The sequence below is a fragment of the Tupaia chinensis genome, unplaced genomic scaffold (genome assembly GCF_000334495.1).
Source record: "Tupaia chinensis unplaced genomic scaffold, TupChi_1.0 Scaffold000274_1, whole genome shotgun sequence".
NCBI lineage: Eukaryota > Metazoa > Chordata > Mammalia > Scandentia > Tupaiidae > Tupaia > Tupaia belangeri.
Window position 1 is genome coordinate 1,532,487 of NW_006159756.1, and position 21,435 is coordinate 1,553,921.

The following is a 21,435-nucleotide window of genomic DNA, read 5'->3' on the forward strand; positions in this document are numbered from 1 at the left end:
AAGAGTGGGATTATTCTTTATTAGGGATATAAAACCTGCTGAGGCTGTTCTTGCATATGCAAAAGCTTGCTAAAGTCAATTGATTTCTAATAGTGATAAGACGTTTTTATTGTACATCCTAACACATCGTATTTCTATCTGACCCTACTAACAGCCTCTGAGCCGAGGGGCAGAAGCTCCATTTCACAGAAGAAATTGATGCCACTCACCCAAGGTGACAGTCACCACAGTAGGGTCAGGAGTCACTCCGAGATCTTTCTGCCCCCAATGCCAGTTTTACTTTTCCCCTCCCATGTGGGTGGTCCTTTGGAAGAACCATGCCCTAAAATGTCATTTGTAAGTCCCTCATTGGAACATGGAACTTTCTCTTTAGAGAAAGAAAGAAGTGGTGATTCCCTTCCCAGGTTGCCCCCAAAGGACTATTTCGACCATGACATAGCAGAGCCGAATGAAGTCCTGTGACTTCAGAGTGCTGAGGCCTGGGGCCGGGAGAAGTTGAAAGGAATAGGTGGGCGGAATTTTCATTGCCCACCAGCTGAGCGGGCTTCGCCTGCATAAACTTCCCAGTGTTCAGTGATGGTGGGGCCTCCTTCCGCCTCCTCCCCCCATCCTCCTTCGCATACCTGCAGTGTGGAGAGTTTCTCCACACAAGGGAGCCCTTCCCTGTGCCCTCTGGTGTCCGTGTGCCCTCTGGTGTCTGGAGCTGCAGTGAGGGAAAGGCACCAACTAAAATGAGCTTTTGCATCAGGTTCAAGCTCTGGTTTCCCGCTCCACCTTTCCTTAACGTCTGGCTGGACGTTTCTGGCTGCCCTGCTTCTCTCACTGGCTTTGTCTCATGGCCTCCAGGAGCCCAAGTGGACAAGGGGATGGGGGCGTGGATCTAGCAGTGTGGAGTCATGGGATCAATCCGTGGGGCTCTACTCAGCCAGCCGGAGGGAGATGCCAAGTGGCGTTTGCTTACTGATTAGGACATTGTCCTGGGTGGGACATGGGTTGTTCCTTGCCCACTTAAAAATAACTGAGACCCGGAAATCTGGCCGAGCGTGATGAGTGGATGCTGTTTAACCCGGATGCCTTTTTCCAGGTACCTGCACCTTGAGGCCAGCAGCTGTGACTGGGAGGGCTCCCGGAGGTACTGTGTGCAGTAGCGGCTGCGTGGCTGTGTAGTCAGACAGCCTGGAGGAGCTGGCCACGCGGGAGCCTGCGTGCTGCACCTGCTCTGAGTCCCCAGTGCCTTCCCAAGTAGCATGACCCTCGTCATCCTCTGTCCTCTAGCGCACACATCTTCATGTTGAACCTTGTGTCTGTCGTGTACCTGACTGCGGCCACAGCTGGCTCTTCCCCGGTGGTGGGGCCGGCCGAGTCGGTGGTGCAGGGGAAAGACCCCCTCCAAGCTTGGCCAAGTTGGAGGGTGGGAGCTTTTTATGATTCCCTGGAGGCAGACCCTCTTTACGAAGAAACTCTGAGGGCCTTGCAGCAGTGTGGAAGCCGCCCTCCTCTCTGCACCCCTGCACATGGCTGGCCTGAGGTTCAAGGCCTCGTAACTGGGCTTTCTTTCTCCAGGTTGGACTGGAGTGCTCTGATCCCCTTGTGGCTGCGACAGCGGCAGTTAGGGCTGCAGGCCAAAGGCCAAAACTTCATGCTAGAGGACTCCACCTTCTGGATCTTCGGGGGCTCCATCCACTATTTCCGGGTGCCCAAGGAATACTGGAGGGACCGCCTGCTGAAGATGAAAGCCTGTGGCATGAACACCCTTACTACGTAAGTGCCACGCCCATACCCCACCTGCAGGCCTGGCTGCCAGGTAGGGGATCCCCGTGTCTGCCTGAGGTAGAGTTAAAAGAGGAACCAGCCCAAGCCCTCTGCTAGGTCTGAGGGAAAGACTCTCCCTTCCTCCTTGTCCTGCAGAACTCCTGTTACTGTGCATGGGAAATGCAGATAGGGGCTAAAGGAAATTTGGGGGTGAGTGATGCTGCGTGAGAGTGTGGCGAGGGAGGCGAGTGTGGGGTCGGAGGTGATCTGGCGATGGCGGAGCCTCCCGTCCCTGCCCCTTTAAACCAGAGGAGCGCAACCTTTCTCAGAGCAGCTCCTGCAGAAGCCGGCTGGGGGCTTCCAGCTTTCTCCTTTTGAACCTCGCAGAAGGCTGTGCTGTTCTGTGGCACCTGGCGTGATGATTAGCACGTGGCAGGTCTGCCGTAAAAGTTGAGTGTGCGCATCATTTAAAGATAGACTCGGTTGTGGAAAATCTTGATCTTTTTGCAGACCTATTTTTCAAAGTTTCCAACAGATATTTGGCTGCAAGTCTACGAAATAAAGTGGGTTATCCGGCTGCGCTATTCCATTTTCAGGCAAAACTATGCAATACAAATCAAAGAGATGGATTTTCTTGGGTGGTTTATGAACTGGCTTTGAAGACAGTTCCTAAAAGAGTTACAGGAATGTTCTGAGCTGTGACAGCTTTGTTGAAACGAATGTGTGCAACTTCCCAGAAAGGACTCCTGAAGGTTGCGGGAATCCTGCTGGGTAAGCCGCCTGCCTCAGAAGCAGGGCAACCCATGGTCCCTTCAACATGGAGCTCTCCAGTCTGCTCCGGAAGCCAGAAGGCCTGCCTTCTCTTCACCTGGACTATTCTTTGCAGCTGGACAGGAGCAAGAAGCCGGCGGTGGGGGAGTCAGGGAGAACAGCTGTCATCACCATGGTCAAACCTAAATCTTACCCTCTGCCTCTCAGTCTGGGCTCTCAAGAGGTTACTTGGGTTCTTTATCTTCTCTATTTTTTATATACAAAGAAATGACAGTTTATTTATTCTTTCTTCCGTGAGCATGATAGATAGTAAGAGAGAGAGAGAAAACTCTATAGGGTCCCCATGCTCTGATCCAGCCCTGGCTTCAGCTAGCCACAGGCATGCCTGGTCAGTTCAGGGAGGTCTCCAGAAGTGAAACTGGAACTTTCCCACGTGGGTCTGCCTTTCAAAGACCGTTTCCCACCACTGCACAGCGTTCAGCCCCTCCCTTTCCCTTTCGAGTTAGAACCTCCTTGTGTTACGAGTTGAGAAATTCTGGATGCGCCCGTCCAAGTAGGGCTGGCCACAGAGGTTTCCTCTTCCCCTGCTTTGAACTGTTTTTCTGAAGAAGTTACTTCTTGTCTGGTGAGGGGTGGGGGTGGCAAGCTGACCTTGGGTCCTTGGCCTGACATTTGACTGCACCCTGACCTTCTCTCCCTTCTCCTAAAGGACATTAGTTCCCGGAGGCTTGTCCTGGGTTCTCCACAGTTCCTCGGTCTGCTCAGTTAGTCCTTTGTCCAGTTCTGCAGCGATTAAGAAACACATCTTGGGTTAGCAGGTGGTGTGGTAGTTTAGATGCCAGACTCCTACAGGCCACCGTGGTCCAAGTCCCAGACCTGGTGGCTTGAAAATCATGTTGGGTATGCGTACCCAAAATTCCAGGAGGAGAAGGGATTGCGGTATGGCCATACCCCCCTGGGGGGTGATTTCTCACTTTCGCTGTCTCTCTCTCTCCTTCTTTGGCAAGCATAAGTGCACACACCTATGGTAGAAACATTAAAAAGAAGAAAAAAGAAAAGAGACAGGCCGTCAGCAAGCACAGTGGGTTCAGGCATGCAGGTCACCTGGGAGCTGAAGTAGGATAAATGACAAGCTCATGCCTGTAATTATCCCTTTCTCTTCCAGCTATGTCCCGTGGAATCTCCATGAGCCAGAAAGAGGCAAATTTGACTTCTCTGGGAACCTGGACCTGGAGTATGTGGCATGGTGGCTTCTGTGACCTGGTTGGGGTGGAGGCAGAGGTGGTCCCTTGGGGTTGATTAGGAGCCAGGGGGAGCCAGAGAGGGCTGGGGTCTGAGGCCTTGTTCTCAGTCTGGGACAGGCTCCCAGCTCTGACTTGCCTTCCAGAGGGGCCAGGCCAGTGCCCTAGGCCCCACCTCCTCATGACACCCCAGGGAGCCAAGAGCCCACCCACACTGGACGTTGCAGTTGGGTCCGGTCTGGTCACCTGGTTTAGCAAGGCTGTTGGGGCCAGGCTTGCTATGAGGACCCCTGGACTCTGTCTGATGCCCTCCCGCCCAGGCCCCCAATGGGCTACCGAGATAGCCCCAACACTAGAGCCCTGCCTCTGACCTGGTGGAGGGATCCCCTGCTCTTCCGGGTGGCTGGGCCTTCCTTGCACCCCAGTCTCCCTGGGTGGGAGAGGAAGTGAGGACGGGTCAGGCAGCTCACCCCCCCTGCGGTGTGTGGGGGCTGCCTCCCCACCGGCCTTGCTCTGCACCCCATGAGAGGCACTGACGTGGGCTCCTCCCCAGGGCCTTCATCCTGCTTGCTGCGGAGCTGGGGCTGTGGGTGATCCTGCGTCCAGGCCCCTACGTCTGCAGCGAGATCGACCTCGGGGGCTTGCCCAGGTACGTGGGGCTGTGTGGGGCTCCAGGAGGCTGGAGGAGCCTGTAAGCTAATCTGTGTGCACAATCCTCGGAGATGTAGATTAGTTTTGCTTTTAAAGTTCACTTTCCACTGCGCATTGGATTCCTTTTCATCCAAGGGGGATCATTTCGAACAGTGTTGCAGTTCCTGATCCCTTAAGTCCCGTGTGGACTGTGCTCCATGGCAGGAAGAGGAGGGAGGTTGGCCCGTTTGAGGTATCTCATTCCTCAGTTTCTGCTGTGTAGAGAGACCCGGAAGGCCCCTTATCTGCTCCGGACCTCACATCCTCTCTCCAAAATGGGAAGCACCACACCTGCCCTATCTGTTCCTTAGGGCTGCTGCCAGGCATTTCTGTAAAGTGCAGGTATTTTGACTGATCAGAGAAGCTGCTGTTACTGTTTCTCCTCGAACCTCAGCCCTGATGTATTCTCTTGGATGTACAGCGACTGAGATCACAAGGCATTCTGGGGTTCAGGGGAGAGCTCTGGACCGGAGTCAGCTGGGACAACATGCATTCCTGTCCTTGTCATTACTGCCATTATTTTTTAGCACAAGCATTTTGTCATTTTAATAAGCATAAGCTTCCCTGTCCTCACACTGAACCAGGCAGTTAGACCCAGGCCCCACCCCTGGATGCCCGGAGAGGGGAAGAGGCCAATCTGTTTTCTATGCGGTCTCAGGGGACTGGCCTGTCCCCACAGGCCATTCTTTTTTCTATGCGGTCTCAGGGGACTGGCCTGTCCCCACAGCAAGGCACCAAGCCCGGGCTTCTTCCTCCCTCCTTTCTTTTTTTATTTTTAGGTTGTCAAAAATGTCATAATGCCTTTTTGTATAGAAAAACATAGGAAAAATATGTCATGACTTTTCTGACAACTTGATATTTATTTAATGTTATTAATTATTATTTTTTAATTTGACCAGAGAGTGAGAGAAAGAGAGAAAGTGAGAAAGCAAGCCACCAGATCCAGGACTTGAACTGCAGTCAGCTGTGTGGGAGTCCAGTGCCTTAACCACCACTCAGCCCTTTTCTCCCTCCTTTTTAGCACCACCCACCCTTCCCCTGGGCACAGCTTCTGTCTTCACCTCCTTTTCTCCCCTCCCCAGGCCCCCTCTTTGTGTTGCTCAGCCTGGCACAGCGTCCTTGGTAAGGCTGTGAGGGCAGCCAGGGCAGCCTGCCCCTGCCCGCGGATTAGACATCCGTGTGCTGTGCTCAGCGATTTCCTGCGGCTCAGCTGGGCACATGGGGTTTAACAGCCTGAAATTAGAAGCAGCAGGGAGCACTAGCTGTCAGACCTTCCTGGAGGCACCTGCCTGCCATGGGGTGTGGGGCACGCCCTGGGTACTGGGGTCTTCCCCAACCAGTCTGATGTGAGACGGAAGGTGGTGGTTCGTCTATGGGAAACTGCTGTCTCCTCTTTTTTGTCTTTTTTTACCATCACAAATCGATAATTTTCTGACCTTGTGCAACCCTTCCCAGTCAGGGCAAGAAAGCCTCTGAGCTCTTCATTAGAAAACATGTTTTCTCAGAACTCCGAGTGAGACGGAAATCTCGGCTCTGGCTCTGGCGCTAGCGCCGGATGCTGTGTTCCTTCGGGGAATCTGAGATCCCGACTTACAGGCTGGAGAAAGGCTCCTCCTTCTTTTATTCCATATTCCGTCTTCTAAGTGAATTTCTTTCTTCTGAGAGAGAAATACTGGGGGAGGGAGAGAGGAACCCCAGTGGAATTCTCCTTCCGCAGTGCACCCCCAGGCCCTGCTGGGCAGGTCACAGGCACATGCTTGCACCCGGTGTGCTTGGGGAGGCCTCGGAGAGCCAGCCTAGGACTTTCCCTGTGAGTCCAGGGGCACCATCTCGGTGCCAGTGCCTGGGCCTGGAATCGAATCCGTCTTCTCGCTCACAGGCACCTCCCCCTGGCTGGGCTCCGCGTGGCTGCCATGGAGAACGCAAGTGAGGCTGCCAGCCTGCAGTCAGCTGGCGTGGTGGCATGCAGGCTCATTTGCTGGGTGGCACTAGAAGGCCGTGTCTGTGTCCTTCTCCAACCCTGCCGTTCCTAAGCCTCTGGGCTTCAGCTCTTGTAACAGGATCGTAGAGCAAATGCCTGAGAACTGGGCCCCAAGTCTGTGAAAGTGTTTCTCTCTGCCTGGTAGCAAGGACCTGCAGCCATGCAACTGGAAAAAGACCCAGGCCATGTCCCTGGGTAGGGACGTCGTGAGGAGTGGGGGCTAGAGTCTTGGCCACTTTCTCCTGGTCATTTGGCCCAACCTCTGAACTTCCTGGCTGAGTGGAGGAGGAGGTGGGTAGGAATGACTAGCTGGTCCTGGTTGCAACTCCTTTCTGAGCCATCTGCTTCCATCTCACTGCACCGTCGGCCTGCCTGAAGCAAACCCACAGACCTTGCCACTAATGCCTCCCTCTCCTCCCTCCCCTCCACTCAAGCTGGCTGCTCCAAGATCCTGGCATGCGGCTGAGGACAACTTACAAGGGCTTCACTGAAGCCGTGGACCTCTATTTTGATCACCTGATGTCCAGGGTGGTGCCACTGCAGGTAAAAGCAGACAGCCTCGTTCTTCAATGTTTCTCTCATCTTCCTAATAGATAATCGATAATCCTAGTCACCTGTTTGCAACACAGGAACATGCTCTTCCTTAGTGCCTGAGACTTGTCATTGGTGGGGCTCACAGTAGTTATCTTGGGGAAGATCTTTGCATTTCAGGGTTGTCCCAGGTGTCACTGGGCTGAAAGGCCTGGCAGGTAAGGGCCACATTGCTCCGGATGGTGCCAGAATGGAGCCCCTCATGGGTAGAGGGGGAGGTCTTGCAAACTGAAAACAGCCACTCTCTGGGTTCCAGTAGCGCAGTGGCTTAGTTCTGTGACAAGGAGCACATGTGTCTAGGCCTTTCCTGAAAATTAGCAGGATTCTAGGGGACCAGCAGATGGCATAATGGTTACATTGCTGGACTCTCACATAGTCGACAGTGGTTTAAACTCACACCTGGTGTGCGTACGTGCGTGCCAAGATTTCAAGAGGAGAATGGAGGAGAAGGGATTGTGGCATGGCCATCCTCACTGGCGGGGGATTTCTCACTTCCTGTATCTCTGTCTTTCTGGTGAGTGCCCACATCCTATAGCAAAAACTTCTCAAAAACAAACAAACAAAAAATTAGCAGGATTCTTTGAAATTATAAAATTCTACTCAATGGCTTTTCAAGGCACTTCCCTCTACTACCAAAAAAACGTGTGTTAAGTGGATTTTGAGGGGGAAAGTATCTAAACATTTTATGGAATAATTGGAAACAATAAAAACGCAGGAATGGGAATAATAAACCCAGTTGCTTCTGTAAAACCAAGGAGAGTGACGCTTGAGAAGTTAGTACATCAGGAAATCATTGCTCTCAAGTCAATGGTCTGGAATATCCACAGCACTCAGAAATCAGAAACTACCAGGTAAAATACAGGATGCCCAGTTGAATTTAAATTTCAACTAAGCAGGGAATAATCTTTTTAGTATAAATATGTCCCAAATATTACATGGGCCATACTTACACTAAAAATGATTCTTTGTCTATATAAAAGAATTAAAATAAATTCAAAATTTAAATAAAATTTTGAAAAAAAATTTAAATTTTTTATTAAAATAAAAAATAAATTAAAAATTCTTTTAAAGAATATTTCTTTCTTTTTAAAATTTGATCAGAGAGGGAGGGAGAGAGAAAAAGAGAGAGAGAGAAAGAGAGAAAGCAAGCCTCTGGGTCTGGGACTTGAACTGTAATCGGCTATGTGGGAGTATAGCGTCCTTAACCACCACTCCACCTGCTGGCCCTATGAATTCAAATTTAACTAGGTGTCCTGTAGTTTTGTGTACTAAATCTGGCAGCCCTGATCATGAATGAAGCCAGAAGCTTAGAGCAGGATTAGCCTTGATGCTTGCAAGGAAGATGGGTTTACGGAGATGATTCAGCAGCTTGTAGCAGTAGGCTGGGTGGTGGAGATAGGGAGGGGGCAGTAGGGAAGATCATTCTGGGAATGTAGCTCAGAGGCACACTTAGACATGGAAGTGTCATATCTAAGCTTGTTTTTTTTGGGGGGGAGGGGTGGGAGTAGAACATAATTTTTGTTGTTGTAAAATATGCGTAACAAAGTGTATTATTTTAACCATTCTTGAGCATATGGTATAGCGACATTAAGCATATTCACATTCTTGTGCAGTATCTGTTGCCACCATCTTAGTCCATGTGCGAGAACTAAGAGCCATAGACTGACTAGAGTCATAAACTGGTTGATTTCTCACAGTTCTAGAGACTGGAAGTCCAAGGTCAGGTGCTAGCATGGTTGGGTCCAGGACAAAGCCCTCTTCCAGAGTGTAGTCAGCCAGCTTCTTGAAGTCTTTCCATCTGTTTTGCTAAGTTATTTAATTTGTTGGTGTATAATGTTCATATTCCTCTCTTATAATCCCTTTATTTCTGTAAGATCAGCTATAGTATCCCCTATTCCGTTCCTTGTCTTAGTTGAGTCTTCTCTCTTTTTTTTTTTCCTTTTATTTTCATGCAGAGGGCATGTGTGCATTTGAGAGACACAGAGAGAGAGAGAATACTACCCCCCACCTGCCGTGGGGCCTGGTCACTACAATTTTTTTTTCCTTCCATTTTTCTATCCCGTTAGGATCCTGAGCACAATGTGCATGTGTGCCCAGTATGTATTTAAAGCTACTTGGGCCAGGACTCGAGCCCTGGTCAGCCATATGGGATCCAGGTTTCTTTGTACAGTGCTTACCCTCTGCACTATGGGTCCTGTCCTCTCTCTCTCTCTTTTTTCCTTAGTCAATTTAGTTAAAGGTGTATGAGTTTTTTTTATCTTTACTAAGAGCTCACCTTTGGTTGTTAATTTTTATTTTTATATTCTCCATTTAAAAAAATCTGCTCCATTTTTATTCTTTCTTTCCCTCTGCTACCATTGAATTTACTTTGTTTCCCTTTTTCTGGTTCCTTAAGGTATAAACATTAGGTTGTAGATTTTGTCTTTTAAAGGTGTTCATAGCCTTAAATTTCCTTCTGAACACTACTGTTACTTCATCTTGTGTTTGTTTTTATTTTCATTTGTCTCAACATATTTTCTAACCTCTCTTGTGATTTCTGTTTTAAGTTGTTGGTTATTTAAGAGTGTGCTTTTTAATTTCCACATATTCGTCAATGTTCTAGTTTTCCTTTTGCTGTTGATTTCTAGTTTCATTCTATTGTGATTGGAAAAGGTACTTCAATTCCAAGTCTTCTAAATTTATTAAGACTTGTTTTAGTGGCCTAGCATATAGTCTATTCTAGAGTGAGTTCCACATACCCATGAGAAAAATATGTATTAGGAGACTTCAAAAAGTTTATGGGAAAATAGAATTGAAGTATATGTTTATGGTGAAAAACATTTTGAAATCCAGTCAGTTTTTTCATGAAATACAGTTCCCATGACCTTTCAGAAGAGTCTTTGTATTGTGCTGTTTTGGAGAAGAGTGTTACATATATGTCTGTTAGGTCCACTTGGTCTATAGGTGTGTTTATTGATTCTTGGTCTGGTTGCTTTATCCACTATGTCTGTAGCAATTTGAACATTCTATGATTGTAAAGCTGTCTGTTTTTCCCCTTCAGTTTTGTCAGTTCATATACTATGGAGCTCTGGTGTTTGGTACATATATGTTTATAACTGTTATAGCTTCTTGGTGAATTGACCCACTGATCATTATCTATATTATATTTTATATATATTTTTTTCTTTTGATATATATACCATATATATATATATGTGTGTGTGTGTGTCTGTGTATGTGTATGATATATATTTTGTTCCTTTGTTCCTTTTTCCCTTTGTGACATAAAGTCTGTTGCATTTAAAATTAGTGAGGTCAACCCCAATCTCTTTGGTTACTATTTGCATAGAATATATTTTTCATGCTTTCAATTTTCACCTCTGTGTGTCCTTACATATAAAGTGAGTATCTTGTAGACAGAATATTGGTGAATATTGTTTTTTTTAATCCATTCTGTCAATGTATGTTTTTTTGATTGGAGAGTTTAATCTGTTTACATTTAAATTGCTTATAGAGAAGTACCTACCTCTGCCATTTTGTTGTTTTCTGTGTCTTATAGGTTGTTTTGGCTCTCATTTCCTCTGTTATTGCCTTCCTTTGTGTCTAGTTGACTTTTTGTAGTGTTTATAGTGGTTTCCTTTTCATTTTATCTTACGTACATTCTATAAATGTTTTCTTTGTGACTATGATGACATTACATATAATCTCCTAAGGTTATGACCTTCTGTCTTAAATTGATAACAATTTTAATCACATACACTTTATTTTATTGATATCACAAATTACATCTTTATAAACTTAGAGACTTAATTATTTTTGTGTTTGTCTTTTAAATTTTATAGGAAATAAATGTGGTATTGAAACAAAATTACAATATTAATATATATCTTCATGCATTTTCTTTAACTGGAGAGCTTCATATTTTAATACATATTTTGAGTTACTGTCTAGTATTAATACATTTTAAAAATAATTATTTTTAAAATTTTATTCATTCATTCATTTATTTTAATTTGACCAGAGAGAGACACACACAGAGAAAGAAAGAGTGAGAGAGAGAGGGAAAGTGAGAAAGCAAGCCATCAGGTCCAGGACTCAAACTGTGGTAGGCCAGGTGGGAGTGTCCAGCGCCTTAACCACTATACTACCTGCTGGTCCCCTAATACATGTCTGAGTTACTGTTCTTTCATTTCAACTTGTGTCATTTCTTATAGGATAGATCGAGTTGTAGTGAACTCCCTCAATTTCCTTTTTCTGAGAAAGTCTTAATTTTTCCCTTTTTTTTTTTTTTTTTTTTTAAGAGCGATGTTTTTGTTATAGTGCACATGCACTCATCAGAAAAGTACTCTTTACAGGGATTAGTCACTCTAATTCTCTTCCTCCAATCCTCCAGCTCATTGAATCTTGTTTGTGTGCCCCACGTGTTTGAGACTGACCAGGTAGGGATTCAAACGATAGTCACTATGTGGGCTCTATCTTCTCTCAGACAGGATGTTACTGTTGTGCTACAGAGTCAAGCCTCTCTACAGTTTTTGGAAAAAGGTTTTCTGGATTTAGAATTCTCGATTGACACTTTTATTTTCCCTCAGCATTTGAATGTATCATCCTACAGCCTGCTGGCCTACACAGTTGCTGCTGAGGGACTCCTGAGAGTCCTACTGAGAATCCCTTGTACACAATGAGTGCCTTTTCTCTTGTTTTATTCAAGAATCTGTCTTTGACTTTGAACAGATTGGTTATAATGTGTCTTTTGCATACCCCTGTTTTTCCTTAAATTTGAGAAGTTTTCAGCCATTATTTCATCCTTCTTCTTCTTTGTTTTTTTTTTTTTTTTTTTTGTGGTCTCATACTTAATAGTTTCAAATGACTTAATCTTTATGTTTACTTATTCTTTCTTCTACCTATTTGAATCTACTGTTGAACTCCTACAGTGAATTTTTCAGTTAAGATACTGTAATTTCCATCTCTTTGTTGTTGCTATTCTCATTTTGTTTATATATCACTTTCCTGGTTTAGTTTTCTTTTTGACTTTATTTCTGAGCATATGTATAGCAGTTGTTTTAAAGTCTTTTTTTTTTTTTTTTTTGAGAGGTTTTGCTGTAGGGTACGTGCGCTTGCCAGACAGACAGAGAGAGACAGACAGAAAGCGAGAAATCACCCCCCAGGGGGGATGGTCATGCCGCAATCCCTTCTCCTCCATTCTCCTCTCGCATGCACACGCTCCCAGTGTGAGTTTAAGCCACCAGGTCCGGGACTTGAACCACGGTCGACTATGTGGGAGTCCAGCAACATAGCCATTACACTAACTGCTGGTCCCTAAAGTCTTTTTCTAGTAAGTCTGCTAAATGTGTTTATTCAGTGACTTCCTTGAGATTTATGTTGTTCCTTTGAATGAGTCATATTTCTCTGGTTCTTTGTATGCTTTGTATTTTTGTTGTTGTTGAACTTTAGGCTTTTGAAAAGCAGTTACCTCTCCCAGTCTTTGAAGATTAGCAGTAAAAATCTTCACTAGTTAGTGGGCAACTGAGCCTGGAAGTCAGCTCATGGTGAAGATTTAAGATCTCAGATCTTTTCTAGACATGTGTTCTATCTACACCTGTGTAGATACTCTCTTCTCTCTGGTTGTTTTTAAAAGTCTTTATTTCCCAAAGAGCCCCACCCCAGATTCTTCTTGGGGCCTTACTGTTTCAGCCTTATAGTTCCTTGTCCCTAAACATCTATGCGTTTATAGTCCTCTGAGAGTTTTCACTCACCGTGGCATCCGCTACTGATTTCTGCATTTTCCAGCCTAAAGTTCAAACTGTGTTGATCTCTAAGTCAGATGAGACAGAAACCAGTCCAAGGGGTAGCCCACGGGCAGGCCAGCGCATTATACAAATTCCGTTTTGCTCCTTCCATCCTGAAGGAGGGTACTGGGAATTGGGATACTTCCTTCTAACTATATTGAGCAGAAGGGAGGGCAAGTGTGAGTAAAAACATCACAAAATTTTCTACCAAGTTGGATGTGACTTTTTCTTGATTGGGTGGTTATGTGTTTACTTAGATCTTTTGCTGGTTTCCAGAACTCCTAAAAAGTTACTTTGGCCAATCTGTACTTGTTTATTTGATGTTTCCACGGTAGAGGTGCCTTCCACTCCACTGTCTTACTGTTGTCTCTTTCAGTGATATACCGAACGTATTGGACATTTTGTTTTCAAGTGGTAGATGTTGCTAGTAATTGGTGACAGGTGTGGTGAAGCTGAATAATATAGTTTCCACTACTTGGAGTCTGATTGTTCATCTCTTCTCCCCAGTACAAGCATGGGGGACCCATCATTGCTGTGCAGGTGGAGAATGAATATGGTTCCTATAACAAAGACCCTGCTTATATGCCTTATGTCAAGAAGGTAAGAGCTTAATTTCTTTATTTGCTTTCCTTCCACAGGGCTGTGGTTTGACAGGTGGGCCTAATATTTTCTCATATTAATATCACATCTTCCAACACCATTTTAATTAGTGAACTTTTCTCCATGGTTTATTTGACAGGGTTGTCACTTATCTACTCCCTTAGGGTGATTTTAATTGGGCATTGCAGTACCCACATGATGCAGCAGGGTCTGAGAATAAAGGAATTGATTTATTGAGTGACGATGAGCAGGGAAGACTTCCGGGCAAGGCTGTATGTGTTCCATTGCCTGAAGTGGTGATTCCCAGCCTTGGCAGCACGTTGACTTTATCTAGGAAGTTTTCGAAAATCCTATGCCCAGGTCATATATCATGCTAATCAAATAAGGATCTCTGGTGTGGTCCTTGGCCACATGAGTCCAGCATGTTGGGGAGGTTAAGTAGAAGCACCGATTAAACACACGGCAGGTGAGGCAAGGGCAGGCTTAGAGTAACTCTTAAAAGACCAGGCTGATACCCAGATCCCGTTTCTGCCACTTAGCAGCTGAGTCCTCGAACAAGCACCTTACTGTTTTTGAACTTCCCTTTTTCTTCTGTAAAGTGGGACTGCTAAGATGTGTCTGGCTCTTGGAATTGTGAGAACCATGCGATCATGTGGCTCGGTACTGTCATAGGTGTGCAGTAAATGATCACTAAATGAGGCTTGGATGCAGTCACTGGCGTTGGCTTTGGAGTCCCAGGGAGAGTGGCCATGGCAGGTATGGAGGGACTGTCAAGTGACCTCAGTGAACCACCTAATTTAAGGCCGAGTGACTTTTGCATTGGCCCTTGATGCCTGGTACCACACGTCGATGAACTTACCATCCGGAAATGATTTCATTCCCTGCAGAATAGAGACCGAGGCTCCAACACTCCAGTTTGTGGGTTCTTATCCACTCTTCTCTCCTCCCTTTGTCCCCGCAGGAGGCCCTCTTAGTAAGGGATGGGGTCGTGTCCGGGTAGGGTGGCTCTCAGGCTGGAAAGCGGGAGAGCTCAGTCGTGACCCTCAAGTCCAACCTCAGTCTGGATGAGAGCACACCTCTAGCTTCCTCTTTGTCGGAATTACCTGGGAAGACCCCTCCCAGGCATTGGGTTCAAGAGCTTCTCCTGGTACACCTAGCTCCCTCAGCCTGTCTCCTGGGCCCTGGGGCTTTTCTAGCAGTTGTTTACTTGGTGCTTAGCTGCAAAAGAGAGCGCCACTGAGCAGCAAGACAGGAGCACAGCCTTTCCAGGGCCACCTGCCCACTCGGCCCTGCTTCTCTGGTGTCTGGCAAAGGTCCCCACATGTGACACAGGTGGACAGAAAGCAGTAGCGCCCCCTCTGTTGACCTGAAGCTCTCGAGCAGCCCCTCATGAGCTGCTGCGTAACTTTTCCTGGAGTGTTGCAGAGATGTGGATGCTGCCACTGTGGGGCGGCTTCGAGCAAGCCCCCTGCCTTTCTGGGCCTTATGTCATCAGGTGCAGCAGGCCTTCCTCTAAGGCTGCCTTGAGGTAACAGACACAAAGGCCCGCTCTGCTTGGCTCACTGCCGTACTCAGAAATAGGAATGATCCCTTTATGGTAGGGAGTCAGCCAACTGTTGCCCACGAACAGTGAAGTGTCAGTGCTAAATATTGGGGAATGAGTGAGCTCACCTGTCCTCACAGATTAAACTCTCCAGCTTCCATCATCCCTGACAATGGTTGCCCCTTCTGGTCTCTTCTTACCAACATGTGCAATGAAATATGAGCTTCCTTTCTTTCTTTTTTCTTTTTTAAGAATTATTTATTTTTTATTTACTATCACTATTACCACCCTTTAATTTGACTAGAGAGAGAAAGAGAGAGAAAGCAAGCCACAGGTCCGGGACTCAAACTGTGGTCGGCCATGTGGGAGTCCAGCGCCTTAACCACTACGCCACCTGCTGGCCTGAGACGTGAGCTTTCTTCACTCATTGGTTATACTCTGCTTCTCTAATTTCCAAAAGAATTAAGTTGAAATAAATAATCTTTTCATAATATCTGTGGGTGAAATTATAGGGAAATCCTCCTGGCTGGGGTTTCTTTTTTTTAAAACAATTATTTATTTACTTTTATTTATTCATTAATTTGTTTTTAATTTGACCAGAGAGAGAGAGAGAAATACAGAAAGAGAAAGTGAGAAAGCAAGACACCAGGTCTGGGACTCAAACCGTGGAAAGCAAGACCCCAGGTCTGGGACTCAAACCGTGGTTGGCCATGTGGGAGTGTCCAGCACCTTAACCACCACGCCATTCAAGAGAGTTCAGGCCCCATGGGAACCTTTGGGATATCGAGACCCCAGGCTCTGGCCTGTGCTCTCTCATTGGCTCTGTAATGAGTGATTCTTTTCACCTGAGGACAAGCACTGACTTGGGAGTGCAGGGCGGTGTGGGTCAGGTGCTCAGGGGGTGGGGGGGATGGTGGTGGGGAGCTCTGTTACCACCAGAGGGCAACAGCCAAGCACAGTGATTCTTTCCCTCCCTCCTCCTCTGAAACCCGCCCTCCAGGGAGCACTTACCACTCCACCGCGCATGGGCAGTGTGCTATGGGCAGGGGCTTGGCCAGCTAGGCCGTCCTTGCCCTGGCTGTTGCCCAAGCCTGCTCCAGCTCGCTGTGGAGACAGGCTTCTTTGCTCATGGTGTGGGTGAAGGGGAAGATGGGGATGTTGTCCCAAGGGCCTGACCCACTCCCTGGAGCCCAGCAGGCAGTTGCCAGGTGACAGCATGGCAGCAGGTGCCCCTGAGCTAGCCTCTGAGGAGCAGTGACCCAGTGAAGCTGGGCACCTTGCCACATTGGGAACAACCAGGGGCTGCCAGAGCTGGACAGTTCGCCCTGCTGCCACTGCAATTCAGGGTTACTGGGGCTTTGCTAAATACGGCGCAGGCAGACAGGACAGCATTTCTGTTTTCTGCAGAGAAAGTCATGGTTGTTTGGTCTCCCCTCCTGCTGTTTAGGCTATCCTAACTGCAGAAGGTCTGAGGAACGAGGACAGGACTTTTTTTCTTTCTTTCTTTCTTTCTTTCTTTCTTTCTTTCTTTCTTTCTTTCTTTCTTTCTTTCTTTCTTTCTTTCTTTCTTTTTCTTAAGTTTCTTTCTTTGGGGAGCAAGAGAGAGACAGAGACAGAAAGAGACCGAGACAGAGACAAAGAGGCAGGCTCCCCCACCAGGGTCTTCATGCTCTGATCTGTCCTCAGCTCCAGCCAGTCCCGATCCTGGGTATGGGTGCGCCTGTGTATTCAGAGGTTTCCACATGCAAACCAGAACCTTCCTATGTGGGTGAGCCTCGAGGAGTCCCTTCTCCTGCTGTCAACCTGGAGAGTGTTACCACAGCACTGACCACTGTCCAGCCCCGAGGACAGAGCTGACCCCTTGCCCCTACCCCTTGCAGGCCCTGGAGGACCGCGGTATCGTGGAGCTGCTCCTGACTTCAGACAACAAGGATGGCCTGAGCAAGGGCGTCGTTCCTGGAGGTACTTGTGCGGAGCCCAGGCAGGCGGGCGGGTGGGCAGCTCTCCCAGCTGGGCTGTGCATGCTTCCCCAGGTGGGTCGAGGCCTAGGCAGGAGTCTCTCTCATGCCAGCCCTTCTCCTGTGGGTGTGGCACTGAGCTGGGAGCTCGGGGTGCAGAGGGCTGGGGATCTGTGTCAGAGACCAGCACAGCACAGCCTGCTCTGTAACGGCCTCCCCTCCTGCTGATCACGCAGTCACTAGCCGCGCTCTCGGGTTGCGCCCTGCTGCAGACTTCCTTCCATTGGAAAATCGCAGCTCTGTTTCCCCCAACTGCACAGGCCCCAAACCCGGTAGTCCTCAGCGTCTCTCCCCTGTACACCTGTCACCTGAGTCATCGTTGACATGTCCTTCATACCTGTAGCTTTAGCAATGGAATAATCTGGATTCACATATGCTCTACCACCTCAGCTATGAACCGTCATTTCTCACTTGCATTATTACAATCGCATTTCCACTGATCTCCCTGTTTTTACATTCTTTTCTGTCCTTCATGGTTAGTGGGTATCCTTGACAGGACTCAGTCATGTCCTGCTCTCCCCACCCCGTGCCTCCCATCAGCCAGGATCGTGGGTGGGCCCAGGGCCTCCGAAATGGCTCCGGCACCTCACAGCAGTGCCCTGGCCCTGGGCCACCACGGCTAGGCCTTACCGCCCTTTCTTCATCGACACCTCCGCCATTTCCCTCAGAGCAGCAGCCTGGGCGTGCCCTGAACGGGTAATGTCTTGTTCCTGCACTTGCACGCCAGGTCCCTGTCACCCGAGTGAAGCAGCAGCTCTGAATGACCCCAGAGGGTCTCCCCATGTGGCTGCTGGGCCCAGACAAGCTGGCCTCCTGCTCCCCCCTTCGTGCCCACACTCTTCCACCTTCTTGGTCTCCTGGCTGTTCCCAGGCAGGACCTCCCTGGGCTTGGGGACTTTGATGTCGTCCAGAGGCCCACATAGCTGCTCTTGGAGGTCACCTTCCCAGCAAGACTTGCTCTGACACCCTTGAATTGCACCCTGGCTCTCCTAGCCCTGTTTCCCCGAGCCGGCTGCCTTTGCCTGTCTCCCTGCCCCAGCAGGCTTGGGTGGGGCTGGTTTCACCTGTGGTGTGGGGCTGAGCTCTCACCAGACACAGCAGGGGCCTGGAGGGTGGAGGACCCTCTGCCAGCGCCTGCAACCTGCCTGCTCTGCTGCCCTGCAGGCTGGACTCTGCTTCTTCACGTTTCCCCCCAAGGCTGAGTTCTCATCGATAGGGCTTTGATCTCCACGTCCTGCTGCAGTGACACGTGGGTGGGCACTCAAGGGAGGCTTGGATGAACAGAGGTGGCTCTTGTCCCCAAGCAGGCCAAGACCCAGATGCTGCAAAATTTCCTGCTCTTTCCACACGGTGGCGCTGTCTGCCATGGCTGCGCCCAGAGAGCTGGTCCCAGGGCTCTGGGAGGGGCCGCGGCTGCGGAGAGGCGACTCCTGCTTATGCGCGCGCGTCCTCCCCTCCGGAGGCCTTGGTGCCGCCTGCTGCCTGGAGTGATTTTTAAAAAATTAATTATAAATGGTAATAACAGTAGTGCAACAGCATGGTCTGAAAGGATAGGACGTGTGACAGAGGAGCACAGGGCTGCTGCCTCTCATCCATTCCCCAGAAGTGAACATTTTCTTGGGATGTTTTCCTTCCTGTTTCTAAATAATTTACACAGAATTCTGCATGTATTGCTTTAAAACTCTACCAGCTGCCCTCCTGTCCAGCAGGTGGCCTCGTTTTCTCTGCCATCCTCACTTTCTGCCAGGGTGGCTGCTCCCCAGGCCCGGTGGTGTCACATCTGTGCCGGTGCCGTCGGTTCGTACGGCCTGTCTGCGTGCTCCTGTACGGCGCCTGAATTCTCCACTTGCCAACTGACCTGCTTTTCAGGGTGCTTAGTTTTCACTTTCACTGAAATTTTCCTGTTTTGGTTTATGTGTTTGCTTCGTTTTTTTCCTTATCCTTCCTCCCCCTTCCTTTTCTCTTAAGTAAATGTTTGTCCGCAGCAGTTCTCCCCCGCGGCCTGCTGTGGCTGTGGGGACCTCGCGCTCAGGCTCTCATCTCTGGGCGCTGACGCAGAGCTTCCAGCCTGAGATGCCTCTGGTCCCTCGGGCATCCTGAATCCCGGGATGAAGGCCCCAGTCACTACCTTCTAGCATCCGGCGACATTCTGGTCCTGGTCCTTCTGTACGGTGTACCTCCGCCCCCCGCCCCCAGGTCCTAAACATTTTAGAATTCCCTCCCTGTCCTTGGCATTGTAGTGTTGGTCAGAAACGTCCTTTGTGTGAGCCTGTTTGCAGTCATGGCACTTAGTGACTGCCTGCATTGGCACAGCCACGTCGCTGGTGGCGGGTCGCGTGTCCTTGACAGGCGTGGCCCCTTTTCCGACCTGTTCCTGGGCTGCGTGCAGTCGGCCTGCGTATTCGTCCTCCGAGGCTCCTGTCTCTGCTGCTTTGACCCTCGAGTTCTGCTTTCTCGGTGACTTCTGCAACATTTTCCCTCCAATGCTGGTTCCCGCGAATCACGTATTTCTTGAATGTATTCCTTTTTTCACAGAATACTGTCTGAGTGGATATTATCTCTCTTAGCGTCTCTGAGAATATTTTCCTTTTTTTAACGCCGTATTTGTTCCCTTTGTTGGTTCAGCTTGCTGTTTCCTGTCACCTGTTCTGCTCCATCTTCCACGTGAAGGAATGTGATCAGTTATCTGACTCTTTTAAATATTTAAAAAAATTTATTTCCAATATGAGAGTGAGAGAGAACAAAGCATCCTCACCAGGGTCTCCCGCCACGTTCCCCTAGCCCTCCTAGCAGCCAGGGTCGTGGGCACGTGTGCCAGCCTGTGCAGGTCCCCAGGAAACCATGGCCGTGTTCCATATGGGCTTGGCGTCGTTTACCAACGTGTTCTTCTGTGTCTCTGAGCCAGCATCTTGATCTCCCAGTGCTTCCTGAGCAGCTCTGGGCGTGGGAGAGGCTGCTGACAGGAGTCTTTCTCTGCGGGGCAGTCGGGCTGTGGTGGCTGTTTCTAGGGGAGAGGACAGATGCCCATGTTGGAGAGAAGAAGGCTTCAGCTTCCCGCTGCAGGTGTTCGGGGGTGTCTGGAGGAGCAGGCGGGAAGCGGCTTGTTCCGATGCTGTGATCCCTGCTTCTGTCTGCCCTCCCACCTTTCATCCCAAGCTCTCCACATCTGGAGCTGCCGGGGTCTAGCTCTTGCAGAGATGTGGTCCCCTCAAGGGGACAGGCGCAGGGTGTGACTTCCTCCCCTTTCCAAATCCGTTGTCGTCACCCCATCCTTTCTCAGTGCCCTAGGACTGCCTTGGCATGTTCTCTCTCCATCTTGTCCTCGGCCGCCGACCCTCCATCCTGATCTGTAGGTTAGGGAAGTGCTGGGAAGGCCAGGAGACAGGTGTTCATGTCCAGTAGCCATGCACGTCCCGCTGACTTCTGAGATCACCTGGTCACCTTCAGATGGGTCTCTTGTCTTCAGGGGGTTTCTGCCTGTAAGCAAGGAGGTACCTGGGTGTAGGGTGTCACCTGATGGGTTGCTGGGGGACAGGGACATCACAGAACAATGGGCCGGTGTCATATGGGCCTGGGTCATATGGGCCTGGGTTTGCAGCCCGACTCTGCTGATGGCCTGGAGGCAAGGTTTCCCCTCCCCCAGGGGCTCAGTTACTGTCTCTCTTCTCTGATCATCAGGGGCTTATGTATGGCAGGAGGTGTCAGGGCGTCCAGCTTGCTGGGCCAGCTCAGCCCCTACTCTTAGGCCCGCTGGAGCTCAGGACAAGGCCCGCGCACATTGGTTGACTGTCCAGGTAGACAGCAGGTGGAAGCCTGAGCGCCTCGTTCTGCAGCTGGGGCAGGTCGAATGCTCAGTGGCCATTGGCCAAACACGGGTCTTTCTTGAACAGATGTTTTGCTGATGGGAAGTCACTGCAAACACTTAAAATTTTTCAATGAACACATCATGAGGTGGAATAGAAAGGCAGTTCTCATTAAGAAACAGAACAGGAGTCTTCGTCTGGCTCATTCCCTGAATAGGGTGCTTAGGGTGCAGAGTGAAGACCATCCTCTGGCTCCCCCCTAGGAACAATGAACAGCAGGCCTGCTCTGCTCATGGAACCCTGCCACTCGGGGGCATGTGCTTTGTGAGCATGCAGCGTCAACCCTGTGCTGAGCAGTAGCATGTCTGGGAGGGACCAGCAGTCTCTGGGCATCAGAGGGGCTCCTGCCAGTTGGACGTGGGGACCAGCATCCAGGGTGTCGGCTGTGCTGGTCCGAGACTGTGAAGGGTCTTCCCGATCTGAGCAGTGTCCTTTCCCCTCCCTGCTTCCCTTCGCAGCACTGGCCACCATCAACTTGCAGTCACAGCACGAGCTGCAGTTACTCAACACCTTTCTCGTGAATGCCCAGGTGAGTCCACCCAAGGGAATCTGCTGGCCCTGCTCGGCCAATGTGGCCACAGGCCTGCAAGGGGACAGAGGTGCTGCTGTGGGGGCTGATG

The 21,435-nt window shown here is 49.1% G+C and overlaps 1 protein-coding gene across 1 annotated transcript in view; it reads left to right on the forward strand.

Annotated features, from left to right (window-relative positions):
• Positions 1 to 21,435, forward strand: part of LOC102490606 (beta-galactosidase-1-like protein 2) — a 55,202-nt gene that overhangs the window by 16,531 nt on the left and 17,236 nt on the right. Inside the window, exons 2-8 of the mRNA XM_006149967.3 lie at positions 1,564 to 1,761; positions 3,689 to 3,757; positions 4,318 to 4,413; positions 6,870 to 6,978; positions 13,299 to 13,391; positions 16,815 to 16,896; positions 21,274 to 21,344. Of these exons, the coding sequence (XP_006150029.1) occupies positions 1,564 to 1,761; positions 3,689 to 3,757; positions 4,318 to 4,413; positions 6,870 to 6,978; positions 13,299 to 13,391; positions 16,815 to 16,896; positions 21,274 to 21,344 (718 nt within the window). The remainder of the gene's footprint in view (positions 1 to 1,563; positions 1,762 to 3,688; positions 3,758 to 4,317; positions 4,414 to 6,869; positions 6,979 to 13,298; positions 13,392 to 16,814; positions 16,897 to 21,273; positions 21,345 to 21,435) is intronic.